Source organism: Grampus griseus (assembly GCF_964374135.1).
Source record: "Grampus griseus genome assembly, chromosome: 4".
In the NCBI taxonomy this organism is placed as follows: domain Eukaryota; kingdom Metazoa; phylum Chordata; class Mammalia; order Artiodactyla; family Delphinidae; genus Grampus; species Grampus griseus.
In genome coordinates this window covers 30,309,804-30,326,041 of record NC_138997.1, presented here as the reverse complement: position 1 = coordinate 30,326,041, position 16,238 = coordinate 30,309,804, and the positions used below count along the sequence as shown (strand labels likewise).

Genomic DNA, 16,238 nt, shown 5'->3' with positions numbered 1-16,238 from the left:
TCCTGGCCTCTTGCATCAGGACGTTGTGAGAATTAATAAAATAATGTGTTTGAACAGCTTCATCGTCCTCAGAAGACCCTGTGTTTATGCACAGTAGCTCTTAGTTTGTGAGTTCTGTGTGGGCAGCGCTTCATTGCTACTGGATGCTTTTCCTCTGGGTCTCTTTCCGCCTTTTATAGAATTTCCATCCATGTAAGCTGAAGCCAGATTGTATCGACTACAAACCAAGGTTATGATTTCACAAAACTTTAACTTTGAGATAAAGTCTGAAATTCAATAGAAATATAATAGGGAATTAAACAGAAGAAACAATGTGAAAACTTGGGATCAAGGAAATTATACATTTTAAGTGTTTGCAAATTGGATACAAAGATCACAAGTTTTGGTCAAACCCAGTTTCTTCATGAGCCTTTCCTAGTGCTGCTTTGCCCACTCTTACATCCTTGAATGCCCATCTCTCCCATGGTTTTCCCCTATTTTCTGTTCCCAGGGGCTTTTAAAAAATGTCTGCCACTCGCAGAGCACTCCCTGACAGCATGGAAAAAGGGTGCAGGTTCTGCATCTGCAGTGGTTAATCCATCTCTCAGTCCAGTGGCGTACTTACTAGTCAGGGTTTTCCAGAGAAAGAGAACAAATAGGATGTGTGTGTGTGCATGTGCGTGTGACATGTAAACAGATTTATTATAAGGAATTGGCTCATGTGACTGTGGAGGCTGAGGCGTCCCTGAGATCTGTAGTCATCAAGCAGCAGGAGAGTCAATAGTATAGTTCCAGCCCAGGACTGAAGGCCTGAGAATCAGGAGAGCCAAGGACGTAAGTTCCAGTCTGAGCCAGAGTCCAAGACAAGACCAGTATCCCCGATCCAAGGCAGTCAGGCAGAGACAGCAAATTCCCCCGATGCCAAAAACTCGACCTCTGTGCGCTGGTGCCAGATCGAATCTCAGAGACAGAGTTTGGGGTGAAGTAGAAAAGAATAGCTTTACTCCTTTGCCAGGCGGAGGGGAGCACAGTGGACTCATGCCCTCAAAACTGTGTGTCCCAACCCAGGGGGATTTGGTGAGGAGTTTTACAGCAGCGGTTCAAGGGCTGGGTTGCTGATAAGGATCAGGGTGTGTGCAGGGCCTGCACTCCTTTAATCTGGTCTCCTGATGAGCTTCTGTGGTTCTTAAGGCTATCACATCATGACCTTCTCTCTGGAATGAAGAATGCTTCATCAGGTAGTTAACATCTTCCATTTGTTGGGGGTTTTAGTTCTGTAAAGAGCTCAAAGATAGTGTTATGTGTATCCCTTGAGGGGGAACCAGGACCCTGCCCCAAGGCTGCACTGTTGTTTCTTGACTTCTCCTCCCTTGTCTCTGCATCCCCTCCCTTCCCTGATTAGCAACTGTATGAACCTGCCCTTTGGAACTCAGGGAAGGTCATGGAGGCTGGAATCTGTTCTCTACAAACAAGAAACAGGGACACAGAAAGGCTTCCATGTCCAGGAGCCCCGCAGGGTCCTGCTTGGCTTCACCCCGACTCTGCCTTTTGTTCTATTCTGGTTTTCAGCGGATTGAAGGAGGCTCACCCACGGTGAGCAGGCAATCTGCTTTACTCAGTAGATCAATTTGAAGGTTCATCTCATTCAGGAACACCCTCACAGACACACCCAAAATAACGTTTAACCAAATATCAGAGCATCCCTTGGCCCCGTCAAGTTGACACAAAAAATTAACCACTTAACATGTCACAGAGGGTGCCACTGAGTACCATTGGTGGGGATGATTCATCTCCCTGTCGGTTTATCATACCATTTACCGACCATTTTGTCACACGTTTGTTCACATGTTACAAAGGGACTTCAGAATTTGTAATGCCACATTTGTCACATAGGACATCTAATGGGCAACAAATTGTAACATCAAAGCCCTGGTACAAGTTGAATCTAGAGATGGAACTTGCCAATTTGCTCTCTTCTTTAAGCTAAAGTCAGGAAAAACACAGCCAGCCACATGAGTTTGAGTGGAGTGCTCTGTGTTAGAGCAAGAGAATTCTCCATTGTAGAATGGAGAATTGGCTCATCCTGTCTTTTTACCCACAGAATAGAAACAAAATATGGGCAGATTGGGTAGTTATCCATTTATGCACTGTTGCTTTAAAAAAGTTTTATTATTCCATTCTTCTTCAAAATAACTGTGATTCCTACCAAACCTATGGAATAATAAACAGGCCACCTGTTAGCTGAGAAATAGTCCCATCGGGTCCTTGCCAAGAGATAAACCATAACAGTGAGAACTCATCAGGCAGTGACAGCTGAGAGGGTTCATTAAATCTCATTTGTTGTGACACTTTTTGTTGCTTTTAAATACAAATCAGACAGCTTTGCCCCCAGCACAGCAGCAGAGTGGCTGATGTTGTCCTGAAGTGCTCTGGGTAGTGAAGGTCTGCCTGGAGTCTGCAGGTGTCCAGCTTTTGGTGCTCTCAGCACTTTATCAGCCCAGGCCCCTTTCCCATCCTTCTGTCCCACCACCATAGGCCACTGTGTCGCCATTGGAGAATGCAGCCTGGGAACCAACGGAAGGCTGCCCTGGAGAGCACCAGTGGACCCCCAGCGTGCTTTTGGAATGAAACTTAAATTGCTCCGGGCTGTGCTTCAGTGAGTTCCTGATAGTTTTGCTAATGAGCGTAGACTAGCTCAGCTTGGGTTCCAGAAGTCACTTCCTTCTCAGGATGTTTGCCACTGTTGAGATCCTCAAAGCAGTCTGCTGAGTTGAATGTGTACCAAAGTATATAGATACGCTAAATGTTTCCAAGGTTGTAATATCTGCCGGTTTGAACATCGAGTATGTGCTCATCAGTTCACTAAGCATTTTTTAAATTAATTTATTGTCTCATTTAAACTTTATGACATTCCTGAGAGATGGGTATTACTGTGCCTACTGTACAGGTGAGGAGTTGAGGCTTCCAGAGGTTGGGTTATTTGGCCAAGGTGCACAGGAAGTGCCCGAGCCCGGGTGTGTCTGACTTCTGGACGCCTTCCTTTGTAAGCACTGTCACCCCGCTTCCTAGTGCCAGCCATGACAGTGTCTCCGCTGCTGTGGATAACAACCTTGAGGGCTTCCCTGGTGGCGCAGTGGTTAAGAACCTGCCTGCCAATGCAGGGGACAAAGGTTCAAGCCCTGGTCCGGGAAGTTCCCACATGCCGCGGAGCAGCGAAGCCCGTGTGCCACAACTACTGAGCCTGCGCTCTGGAGCCGGCGTGCCACAACTGCGGAAGCCCGAGTGCCTAGAGCCTGTGCTTCGCGACAAGAGAAGCCACCGCAATGAGAAGCCCACGCACTGCAACGAAGAGTACCCTTGCTCGCCGCAACCAGAGATAGCATGTGCGCAGCAAGGAAGACCCAACGCAGCCAAAAATAAATAAATTAATTAAAAACAAACAACCTTGGGAGCTGGGTTAGCAGAGTGTGAGTGCTGAGGACACTGCAGGCCCAGACCTGGGTTGGAATCCTATCCTACCGCCTCTAGCTATAGAAACTGGGCGAGGTATTTGACTTCTGTGAGCCTCCCTTTCCACACTTGTGAAACGAGTCCCTAAATAATTGTATATGGAAAGAGAAAGCAAGAAACCAAAGAGGAGAGGAAGTCATCCAAGTCATCAAACAGAGTTGGGGCAGCAGGGTGGGAAGAGCAGGCGAGGACTGGCCTTGTGGAAGAAAACCTGGAATACCGTCTCGGACGTGTCAAGTGTGAATTGCCTAAAGGACGTCTAAGTGGATGTGTCATTAAAGCTCTGCTGTAGGGAAAAAACGTGGTAATGTGCATAAAACGTATCACAGATCCTGACAAATAGCCTGTGCTCATGAAAGGTCAGGTGCTTCTATTGACAGTAGTAAGTAGAATCACCACTCACTGTGGATGAATAAACTTTGTGAAATATGTTGGATAAAATTGAGCCACGTTATTTATTTTACCTTATTTTTTGTCAAACCCTGTTGTTTAAGTTCTGGAGAGTATTCAGTGATCAGAATGAAACAGCTTAATAGACTTTCTCACTAAATCATCAGGCCCCTGCTGTTGACAGAAACAGTTTTCTGCCCTGATGTTATATTTCTGGTGTGTGAATGTGTTTTTAAAAAAAAAAAAAATGTGACTGCACCATATCACTGTGCTCAGTAGTACAGGTTTTTTCGTTTTGCTGTTACCAATCTCTCTACTTCTAGAGGGTGGAAATTGAGCTTGATAACGTTCTTGTGAAGGCCCTCCCCCCGTGTTGCAGAATGCATTGAAGCAAACGTGACTGTGAGGCTTTTGTGGACTTGAGGCAATTTACCTTAATTTGTTTAAAAGGTATTTTGTCTTCACTGGGTAAATGCCTTTTGTGAGTGTTGGATACTGTATTGGAATCCAGGCAAGGGAACTGCCTTTCAACACTGCAGGACACTAAATGAGTCCCCTCAGACATCTATGGAGTGCGGTCTTCTCTGGGAGAGACTGAACCTCATGCTTTATTCCTTTTCCAAATTAAAAGTCTAAATTGTGAAAGATGGTTTTATTTTTAAAAGCAGGAGAGGTCCAATTCAGGGTTCTCAGGGCTCAAAAAAAGTTCTCTCCCAAGTATCGAGGTTTGGCTGGGCAGAGCTCAGCATACTTGGGAAGTTTTCCTTTGAGCTGAATGGGCCTTTCACAGGATTCAGTAGATTAGTCCTATTCAGACAGAACTTTAGAACTTGTCGGGAACCTACTGTGAGACCAGTCTGCTTACTCGTGGCTCAGGAAAATACCAAGGTATGAATTTATCGAACAATTACCATGTGCCAGAGGCAGCTCTAGGTTCTGAACAGAGCAGTGAAAAGGACATTGTTCCTGCTACCTAGAGGAAATATTGTATTCATGAGGGACACAAATCCATTAACAAATAGAACAAAGTAGTTACAGTAATAAGTGCTCTAAGGAAGTACAGAGGGTGCCGTGATAAAGAATACATTGGATGGTGAGGGCCTCTGGAGAATAACCCGAGGCCCCAGCCCCAGGGAGCTAGAGGATGAGCGTCCAGGAAGGAGCCCAGGCAAAATCCCTGAGGTGAGGAAAACGTACAGTATATGCTTGGAGGTAACACAGGTGGCGGAAGACCACTGTAGGGAAGGCGCGAGGAGCAGGGCAGTGTGGCCTCAGGTAAGACTGAAAAGGTCTGCGAGGGCTAGATCACCAACAATGATAAGAAGTTTGGATTTCATTCCAAGGGCAGTGGGAGGTCAGGGAAGGGCTTTTAAGCCAAGGAACAACATAGTCGGATTACCGTTTTGGAAAACCACCACGGCTGCTCCATGGAACGTGGCTGGTGTCGGTGAGGATGGAGAGAGCAAGATGGTGGGTTCGAGGTGGTTTTTAGAAATAACAGGATTTTTGTTAACAGGCTGGTGTAGAAGGCAAAGAGTCCGGAAGAAGTCAAGGAGGCTTGAGGAACGAGGTGGCGGTGCCATTTGCTGACACGGGGAAGATGAGGACAAATGTGCATGTGTTGCAGGGGCAGATCCTTTAGTTTCGGAAATTGAAATGCCTGGGCCACCTCCACGTGGAGATGAAGTAGGCGCAGAGGTCAGTGTGGATGGAGTTCAGAGTAGGGTTTTGGCTGAAGAGAGAAATTCAGGAGTTATCAGAACTTGAATGGTGTTTAAGACCATATACATTTACAGAGAGAGTGCAGGTAAAGAAGACAGTCCTGAGTCTGGATGGGAACAAATGACATGGACATGGAAAGTGTCCAGGAGGTAGGGGCCAGCTAAGGGTGAGTAAGGTCACAGCAGCCGAGGGAGGAAGATGTTGCAGGGAGGAAGCGTTGGTTGGTAGGTCACATGCCGCCGAGGGCCGGCGTATCCAGTGAGGGGAAGACACAGCGTGTCCTGCGTCCGTGGGATTTGGCAGCCAGGGGTTGATGGTGACTTTGACAAGGCGTTTTGCAGAGAGGTAGGGACAGAAGCCAGGCTGACATGGGTGTAGGAGTAAATGGGAGGTGAGCTCACGGAGATGAGACGCCAACAAACAAGCAGTACTTGTTTGAGAGGATTTGCTGAAAAGGAAAGCAGAGCAATAACAGCAGAATGATGAAGAGAGAACTGGGTTCAAGGGAGTGGGTCTTTGGGGTTTGTTTCTAGTGAGAAATACTGTTGATTATGGATACACATGCATAGAGGGAATGCTGAAGAAGAGGGTTAAGGAGTGCTGTGGGAGAGAGGAGAGAACTGAAGGAGTGATGTCTTTGGGAAGGCAAGAGGGGTGGGAGTTTTAAATCTGGGCTCCATTCCCAAGGGCCTTCCATCTGGTCTCAGAGAAAAGACTAATTCAGAATAGACTACAATCGTGTGCTCTACTGACTGCATGTATTCTGGTAGCTCCGAGGAGCCACCAGTGGAGGCCGGCCTACGGATGAGGGTTTCCAGGAGGAGAAGGTGGTACCACTTATGTGGGACCTCGAAGGATGAGCTGAGGTTGAAGGAGGGCCAGTAGCAGGGATGACGAGGGCCTGTGGGCACCAGCGAGCAGACAGAAGCTTCCCTGATGGGAGGAGGCTTTCTCAGGGAATGAGCAGCAGGAAATGTGGGGTGCATCGGTCAAGACCAGACGAGGGCTCTTGCATACCAAGCAGAGGAGGTGGGATGACCCAGTGGGAGCCAGCTGTGCACTTGGTCAAGTGCTGGGAGTGGATGTGGCCAGAACCGAGCTGGAGCGGGGCGGGGCTGGAGCAGGAGGGGTCACTGAGTTGAAGGTCAGGATGGGATGCGGGTGCTCAGGCAAGGATGGCAGCCGTGGGAATGGAGAGGAAGTGACAGCTCTGAGGGATGTTTGGGGGAAGGAACTGACAGGATCTAGTCAGTTAGACTACAAAGGGCCAAGAAAACAGCAGCAAAGGATGCCGCAGGGTTCCTAGACCAAGAGTCTGATGATATCAGGGGTCGCTGGGACTTCTTGAGATTCAAGGAAGCACATGTTGTCCTAAAGGGGCTATGGGATTTTGTAGAAATGTGAGAGGTCCATTCTGGAGACATAGAGTAATTTCTGGGCTGAAAGGCACCTTTTCCCTGCCTGCCAACGTGGGTGGCCATTGGAGCGGCAGAGTGGGAATGACAGAGACCTGTTGCAAGGGTCTCTTTTTCTTGGCATGGAATATATTTGAGCTATTTTATTATTTTAATATGCTTTTGCTATGAAACCTTGGAAAAGAAATTGCTTTCTTCAGCCCGTCGACACATTCCTCTTTGGCAGATTCTTTTTTAGTTCAAAGACTTGCCTAAGAAAAATCCAGCATTTTGTCTTCCCCTTTTGTTCTGTTTTAAATATTGTAAGTGGAATTGGAGAACAGAGAATTGAGGCCTTACCTTGCAGGGTATAAAATGTGATGATTTCTTATCTTTATCTCTCTTTGGCTTGAGATTTTGCTTCCCTATCCTCCTCAAGAGCCTCTTGGCCCTCTCCATAAACCACCTGCTTCCTTAGGGATTACTGTTCCCAAAATGGGGCGGGGGGGTGGCTTGCAGGGTCAGAGAAGGTCCTCCCAGGATGGGGATGGCCCCCTCTGAGTCCCTCCCCCACAGACCGTCCCCTTCATAACAGCACTGTCTGTCTGCTGCGGCAAACCCTTACAGCAGTCAGGAAGGATTCCGAGTCCTGTTTACGGAAGGAAGCGATCATTACAGTACCTGGAGGAAGGACGAGGGGAAAAGCCCAGGTTTCTGGCTCTTGCCCTTGAGCTGTAAATTCTCAAGGACCCTCTTATAAATCTCTCGGAATCACTGTTGGAAATCCACATTCCATTGGAGAGCAGTGTAGGGCTATCACATGATCATTTCTGAAGCCTTCCCCCACAACCCAGCTCTGACACTTTGAAAAACACTTCGGAATAAAACTGCAGGGTAAATCTCCATTTTTAACAGTGTTGTTTTTCTTATTTGGCATGAAAGAAATTAGATTTCCCAAGCCAGTATATCCAGAATTTCTCCTGCATTCTGCATGTGCACAAGTGCACAGAAATATATACACACACACCCCTCAGATGCCTTAGGACCATCATTTTCGCAAGTGGGCAGAAGTTAGTACTTCAGGACCAACCTTAACTTCCTCTGAGGTTAGGCTGCTGTAACTGAACAGGAACTAGAGTTAGACGTTGCTTGTACTCTCTTGCCTTGAAAAAACCACGATTGCCTCAGAGAATTTCTAAAGTGTTGTCTTTTTTCTTTCCTTACAGAGGGCCAGTTGAGAGTGGACGCCAACATATCTGTGCATAACCCTGGGGAGCCTTTGGGCATTCGAACCGAAGTAAAGAATCTCAATAGTGCCAGGTTTTTGGCCAAAGCTATAGGTGAATGTCAGCTGTTACTCCTCATATACTTCTTTGTATCAGTTATCTATTGCTGTGTAACAAGCATCCCCCCCCAACTTAATGGCTTACATAATAACATCTCAACTTCAGAGTTTTGTGGCTTGGGTGGTTTTTCTACTTGTCCTGCCTTGGCTCATTCATGTGGCTGTGGGGAGCCGGCAGCTCCGCTGAGATACAGGGTCCAAGATACCTCACTCACGTGTTGCAGCCTTGGTGCTGGATGTCTGCTGGGCTGCTCTACCCACGTGGGCTTGCTTCATTCACTTGCCTAGCCCAGCCCTTCTTATTTGGCGGAGGGGACACCCCAGGAGGATGAAGGCAGATGCCTCAAGGCCTCTTGAGTCATTAGCTCTAGAACTTGCACAGCATCTCTTCCAGCACATTCCATTCAAAGCAGGTTCAAGGGGAGGGGAAATAGACTTCACCTCTATGGGAGGATCTGCAAAATCCTGTAACTCTGTTTTTCCATGTACCACATTCCTTCTGACCAGACCGAACTGTATAAAGTCATATTTGTTCATTATAGATGGCCACGATTTGACCTAATTGGTCAGTATGTTTTTCTGCTTTTTACCGTTTTAACTAATAGATTGCTTGGGCCTGTGTAATCAGGTATTGGTCTTGTTTGTTCACATTGTGGATCTTTCAGTGTGGACAAATGTATACTAGTAGTTAAAATCGAACAGTTGAGCAAGGTCAACATCTAGGGTGGTCCATAGAAGTTGATATCTGTGAATGTGAGGGGAAGACATCTCAGAGGAATGAAAATATTCTTTAAAACCAAAGGTATCTAGAGAGGAAGAGAGGAGGGAGGAGGTGGAGGTTAAGGTGCACCCTTCAGGGTACACAGAGAACGGGACGGATGAATGTGGAGTCACAGCCAAAAGGTTTAGTAGCATCCTGGGTATTAGAAGGAACACAAAAAAGATTTTCTAATCTTGTATAAAATTTTATTATCCTGAACCTGAAATGATCAACTAGCCTCAGTGAAAACACTTTGAGTCTACAAGTTTTCAGGAAAAAAGCATTAAAATGGTCAAGGGGATGACTTCCAGGAGAGGAAGGTGTTGGGGAAGGTCCCCGCGTAAAGACAGACTAACGATGGTGGACTCTTCTGCCTGTAAAAGGAGACACAGTCCAGATTTCTGAGGCCATGATAGGTTTGGGTTAGGGAAAACCCTCCAGCTCAGGTTTGTGAAGGGGAAGCTTGGAATGAACAGAAAGAAAGTTCTACTTCACCTTGTAGGTGATAAGTGTTCTGGAACTCATTATTCTAAGAGGTGGTGATGGGAACCTAAAAAACAAGATTTTAGGTAGATTCATCCCTGATGACTTATGATGGAGACCCCTGCCTGATTTTGGCTGTCCCTAACCTGTTATTTTATGAAGGACCCTTTGGAGTAGTCTGAGACAGAATTCTACCTGTGGTCTGACTCAGCCTGGAAGAACCGAAGCTTTACTGTTATGGGCTTAATTCTTCAAGCCTGTAATTTTTCTACCCCATGTTTCTCCCTACATCACGCCTTTTAGCCATCCTCTTCGTGTTGCTGCTTTTTATCAGCTATGATAAGAGTTTGGATTTGGGCAAGGGCAGGTGGTACATGTTGGGCGGGGAGTTGAGGGGGGAGCGGAGGCTAAAGCTGTTTTCATAAGGAAGCTTAGCAACTGTGGCTGTGCTTTGCTTACCACTTCTGCCTTGTTGGGTGGTGAGGGAGTGTGGCATAGAGCAGTGGCTGTTCATCATTTGGGGTCATAGATCCCTCTCCATATTTTGGAGAGAGGGTCCAGAGTTTTTATTCTGGACCCTCTCTCCAAAATATGTGCCTGTGCACACATGCACGTTTGCATATAATCTCAGGAGGTACTAGAACCCCTTGAAGGCCACCCATGGATCCTGGGATAAAAACTCTTGATAAGCAGCGATCTTAGATCTGGGGTCATTCTGCGTAGATATTGGTCCTAGCCCTGCTTCTGCCACGTTTTGTAGCCTGTACTGGGTTACGCAATCTCTCTGAGTCTGGGTTTTCTCAAAAAGTGAAGAAGCAGAGCTTCCTAAAAGGCCCTTTCTAGCATGATTATTCTATGACGGCAGCAAGAATAAAATATAGCATCTGTGGGAAGAATTATAAACAACTCCCTTGATTAGTTTTTGACATAAAGATTGAAAAAGATGTCTAATTATTGCTAAACTGGATGAAAGGGATCAAAATATGATACTAAACTATTATTTTTAGACTATGAAATTCAGAGACAAATCAATGAACTCGAGAATGGAGGTAAAATCCTGAATGAAACTCGCTCGTTCGATTACAAGCTGGGGTGAGTTTGCGTGACAGCATCTTGAATACAGGTAGGTGGGGCTCCAGTCTGGGCTCACCACAGACCAGCCATGTCACCTTGGAGAAGGTACTTAGCTTCTCTGCACTTTGGTTTCCTCATTAGTAAAATTAGGAAAATAGGGTACCCTACAGGGTTGTGATATGCCCTCTAGGGCTGGTAAGAGGTTTCACCTGACTGCCATCAGACTTGCTGAGTCTTAAGTCCTGGCACTTCCCTGGCTTCCAGCTTACCTCCTTTGTTCCAAGAATTTTTACTTCCTTAAATTCTATCAGACCTAAGTTCTGCCAATTTAAGCTAGAAGTGGAAGAAAGCTTAGAACTGGTTGTAGTGGTGTCTTTTTCTGTTTAGATATCTTTGAGTCTAACTTTCTGACTCTGAATTTTGAGGATTTTATACACTTAACAGAAGACTGGGGAAAAAAGCTCAAGAGCCTAGAGTTTGAGCTGGTTAAATGTTGGAAACGTTGAAGCAATTTCTTTTCTGTTCTTTTTCTTTAATTATCATGCTAAACATTTGTCTTTCTTTAATATTATTTCTGCAATGTATTCATGAAAGTGTCTCCCAAGGAAGGCTGAGGGGCTTGAATCCCCTGGGTTCCCTATTGGTAGGGGAACCCCTGTCTGCATCTACACTAGCTGACGCTGCATGCAGCATTTTTAAAATGTTTTCTCATTTAACTGTCACAGGTGCACCGTGCCGATGAGAGACAAAGAAGGAAAACAAGACTACAGGTGGTTACTCCTCTTGTCAAAACACCATTCTATATTTGGGTCATATTCCAGATCCACTTACAGACCAACATAATGATCCTAGATTGCTTTTAGGAACCACTTTTCCTTGTTGTTGTCGCATAATGGAAAATCTAGGCTTCCTGTTTTACGTGTACACTGAGAGGAAGAGTATTTTCTTGATTTGGTAGCCTTGGAGTACCTTATTTGACAGGATTCAACAGCTGGAAAACACTTGTTCACTCACCTCTGTGTCAGAGTTTTCATAATTGAGCTAAGAGGATGGCAGTTGTGGGGTGGGGCCTAGGCTGTTCTTATTCTCATGTTCAGTAATTAATGCAGTAACACTGAAGTTCTGTGAGAAGGTAGAAAAAAGAGATGTATATGTTAATGGCAGTTCCCTTCAAACCTCAGGTGATGCTGTTTAACACGTTAGGCCTCATTTGAGATCCAGAAATAAAGCAAATAATAAGAATAGCTTCCAATAAATTGAGACTTTTGTTTCTTCCCAGTTTAGCAGACTGCAAAAATTAAAGATTTAAGCAACAAAGTGGTGGGGGTTGGCACTTTCCTTTGCGAAGTGCAGGAAGAGGTAAGAGTAGCCATTGCTGTCAATGAGGAACAAATATAGCATCGAGATTTAGGAAAGACAAAGCTCACAAACCCTTAGAATGCATGTCACCTCAAGGACTCCTCTTGTGTGTCTGTCAAAGTCACCATTGTTCTAATTATAGTGATCCCTCTAGGTTCAGTCTGTTCTTCCTAAGAACTTCTTTGTTTTCCATTGTCGCCCCTACTCTGTTTATGCTGCTTTCTCACTGAGCGTGGAGTTGGCTTTTAGCACAGCCAGTGGCTTCAGCTCTGTCTCTCAGGTTAACAGATGGGATTCAGGAAGCCTCCCTTTGGTTTCCTCTTGCCTTCAGAAGTCAGACTAATTCATAGCACAGATTTGGCATTGAGGTGATGGGTTGCTTGCCCTTCTGAGCTATTACGTTGGAGCCACCATTCTGCATTACCCTGCTTTTGCATAAGCCCTTTGACAAATATGGGCAGAGAGAAAACGTTAGAGTAGAACAGAGGGAAGGACATCTTTATTTCACAAGAGTATATGCAGCGGTGCGGCTTCCACATTTTTTTAAAAATTAGTTGACTTTTTTAGAGCAGTTTTAGGTTTACAGCAGAACTCAGTGGAGATTACAGAGTTCCCATATACTCCTTGGTATGTGTCGTATCCCCCCGCCCACACACACACAGAGGTTCCTCTGATAACATCTTGCATTAGTGTGTAGTGTGGTACCTTGGTTAAAATTAATGAACCAATATTGATACCTTATTATTAAGTAAAGTCCATAGTTTACATAAGGGTTTGTGCTTTATGTTGTCCATTCTGTGGGTTTTGACAGATGTATAATGACATGTAGCCACCATTACAGTGTCATAGAGAATAGTTTCACTGCCCTAAAAATCCCTTATACTCCCTTTATTCATTCCTCCTTCTCCCCTAGCTTCTACATTTTATTTAGGCAAAATCCATTTATTTCTTGCACTTCTCAAGAAAGAAAGTTTTCTTTTTCTTTGACTTTTCATTTGTTACACAAATACTGCTAAAAATATTTTTAAATTTATAGTCTTTCTTCCTAAAAAGTAAATTGTTCTCATTTGGTCCTATTTTTTCCAGCCTATGTCTTTATGAATATATACTTTATCCACAATTACAAACCACAGTGTGGCATCAACATGGTGCTGTGCCTTTTTCACTTAATGCTCGTTTAAGCATAGAGAGTGGTGGATTTGGTCATTTTGACCTTACACTTGTATAAGGACTAGTTCCTGGAAAACTAGGAGACTTGATATTATGGGCTGTTGGAAAATATTTGCAAGTAACATGGCATCCAGACACACACTTTCATACTGACGATAGGTTTGTTTCTTCCAGCTAAACTGAATACTCAGTCATGCCATCTCCTCTGTGTGCCAGGTTAATGCCGGAGCCCAACCTGCCCCCGCTGCTGCTCTACGACTCGGGGTCCCTGCCCCCTGGCACAGACCCGCAGCAGGTGATCAACATCGACCAGCTCCGGGAGCAGCTTCCCGAGCTGCCCCGCGTGACCCGGGAGAAGCTCGTGCAACAGTATGGGATGCTGCCGGAGCACAGCTTTGCCTTGCTGGTGGGTACTGATCAGAGGCTGCGATCAGCCCAGCAGGGGCGGGGGATGCTCCTCAGGGGGCTCTAGGTGCAGTGGCCCATGCCTTCAGCTGTACCGTAGAACAAGGCGTGCTAACCTTCCTCACCAGCCTTTTTGTTAAATGCTCCTCCGAAAACCAGAAGATGAGGCAGGATCTCGTGTCAGTCATTCCTTGTGTGTAGACACGAAGAGCTGCTCACAGCGGCCGTGGAGGCTTCTTGAAGACAGTCCAAATGTTATGGATGAGTGTTCTCCCTTGCGTCTGCAGGACAAAAGGAAATCAATATATAGGCTTTCTAGATGTCTGGCAGTATTGGACATGACAGAGTCTGGCAGGAAGTGGGGTTCTCAAAAAGCCAGCCAGTTGTTTTACCAGTTATAGAAGAAACATTTATTCCACATGAAATGCTGAAAACTCTGACTAAAAGTGTTGGTCCTTAGAGGATGCATCTGAAGGGGCTGTTAAGAATCTGACACCATGGAGATGTGCTCAGGGATTTTCCGTCCTTGCCAGGGCTGTTGGGCTTTGCAGTTTCCTTTGTCACGGCAACATTAAAGTGACACAGCGTCTGTGAGAGTGGCATTTCGTCACAGCTTGTCTGTCAGGGAGGATGAGGAAAGTTTCTCTGCTGCATCTCTCGGGGATGAGGTGTCTGCCACACTCATCGTGTGGAGCGCAGAATCCCTGGAAACGCTGGGTTTTGCATTGTAATTGACTGATAATAACTATGTAGGGATGTTAGAATATTCCTATTCGTATACATATGTATATACTTCAATAACAAAACTTGGCCATTTCTGGTACAAGGTAGGCGAGCGAATGCTTGTTGAATGAATGAGTCTCTCTTTATCATCCATTGATCAGCTCATTTGAAAAGTATCCAGAGTATACAAAACTCAGTTTTGTTCGGTCGACCTTGGAAAAACACACGAATCCTAACAGGCTTTCCGGCTAATAGGTGTTCTGTGCGAGATGCACATGAACCCTCTTTCACCACCAGTGATTAGACACGATGGGTTATTTTCTCTTGCTTTAGGCAGAGTTGCTCACCACCTCCCATGGGCTGCTGTTGTATCTTATTCACACCTCTGAGGTGATTATGTCACTGTATTTTAATTCTTTGTTAGTGTATTTCGTTCAGTGCCTTGAGGCCGAGGACGGTTTCATCCTCTCCCTCTGCTCCATTACTCCGCACAGATTAGCACATCAGCAGTGCTGACTGCCAACTCTTTGTAGGAATCAGTTAGTGAGCTTCTTGTTCCGAGCACCTCTTAACCTGAAACCTCTGGCAAGTCACGGCCTGTTCCTCAGTTGATTTAACAAACCTGAGTTTTAGTCTTACACATCTTCCCCACCATCTTGACTTTCCAGACCACTTGAAATAAACTTCAGACTCAATACTAAATGCTAAATTCCAGTCCTGCATTTCATAACGGATTTGCCAAATTAAGTAAGGAATGGGAGGACACAGACCAAGGCTTCTCAGCCCCAGGGATAGTACCCTCACCGCCAGCAAGTTCTCTGAGGCAGAGGCACATTCGCACTTGTGTCTGTGTCCCAGGCTCTGCTCCCGTGACCTTCAAGTGCCACAGCCTAGGAGGTCTTGGATAGATGGTTGCTGAGGGTGGCAAGTGAGTGAGTCTCTGTTTTCATAGTTTAAAGGCCCTGTTTAGGGAAACTTATTTTTGATCTCTTCAGTACAGCACTTTTACTGGCATCTCCTGTGTAGCAGGTACTGAGACAGGGACAGGGACTCTCCTTTTTGTTTGTTTGCTCTCCAGGAATATGTACAGATGACACTACAACTAACCAGTCCCCAGGGCAGACTGCACTAGATAGATGTGTGATGTAGGCTGGGAGCCCAGAGGAGGTAGTGATTACCTTGATGGAACAGAGGGGAAAACTCTCAAGAAGGAGGTGGTTTTTGAGCCAGTTTTATAGGGACTTGTTTTTTTTGATATACTAAAAATATGCTTATTTTTATAGCTTGCAGATAATGTAGTAGGTGACTCATTTCGGTTTTTTCTTTTTCTTTCAATGGCTAGTACTTGAAATTTTCAAGACGGTTGAGAAGAGAACTTAGTAGGAATGGAAAGAAGATGATTCAGACAAATTTTTTTTTCCTGAAATTAGGCATCTTGAGCCCTTGATGACTTGATAATCACTGGAAGCTGAGTTACTCGTAACATACCCGAAAATGGTCTGTTCACGTTTTTTCCTCCCTTCCTCAGAAACACAACAGATTGCTGAGAAGGGCAGATGCACAGATCTGATGAACTCTCTTTCAATTTAAAGAGTGCCCAGGAGTATTCATTAAATCAGTAGCCGTGGTGGAGGTCTGCTCTGCAGAGCTCCGAGTCCACACTCCTGCCTTTGGGTCACTTATTAAATTAAACATTAAGCACATACCCAACCCCGCACAGGCCTTACCCACAAATGATTAAAAAAAACTTCAGAACTTAACTCTAGTCTTTAATTTTTTTTTAATTGAAGTATAGTTGATACACAATATTATATAAGTTACAGGTGTGTACAATACAGTGATTCACAGTTTTTCAAGGTTGTACTCCATTTATAGTTGCTGTAAAATATTGGCTATCTTCCCTGTGTTGTACAACTCTAGTCTT

At 45.3% G+C, this 16,238-nt stretch overlaps 1 protein-coding gene across 5 annotated transcripts in view; it reads left to right on the top strand.

Moving 5' to 3' along the window:
- The window catches only part of GATB (glutamyl-tRNA amidotransferase subunit B), an 81,306-nt gene that overhangs the window by 34,287 nt on the left and 30,781 nt on the right, over window positions 1-16,238 (top strand). For all 5 annotated transcript variants that reach the window (XR_014296621.1, XR_014296622.1, XM_082652870.1 and 2 more), the window contains 4 exons: window positions 8,222-8,335; window positions 10,591-10,675; window positions 11,383-11,427; window positions 13,403-13,592. Coding sequence is in view for 3 of the 5 variants with exons in the window: in XM_082652870.1 (XP_082508996.1) it covers window positions 8,222-8,335; window positions 10,591-10,675; window positions 11,383-11,427; window positions 13,403-13,592 (434 nt within the window). In the remaining 2 variants the exon portion in view is untranslated. The remainder of the gene's footprint in view (window positions 1-8,221; window positions 8,336-10,590; window positions 10,676-11,382; window positions 11,428-13,402; window positions 13,593-16,238) is intronic.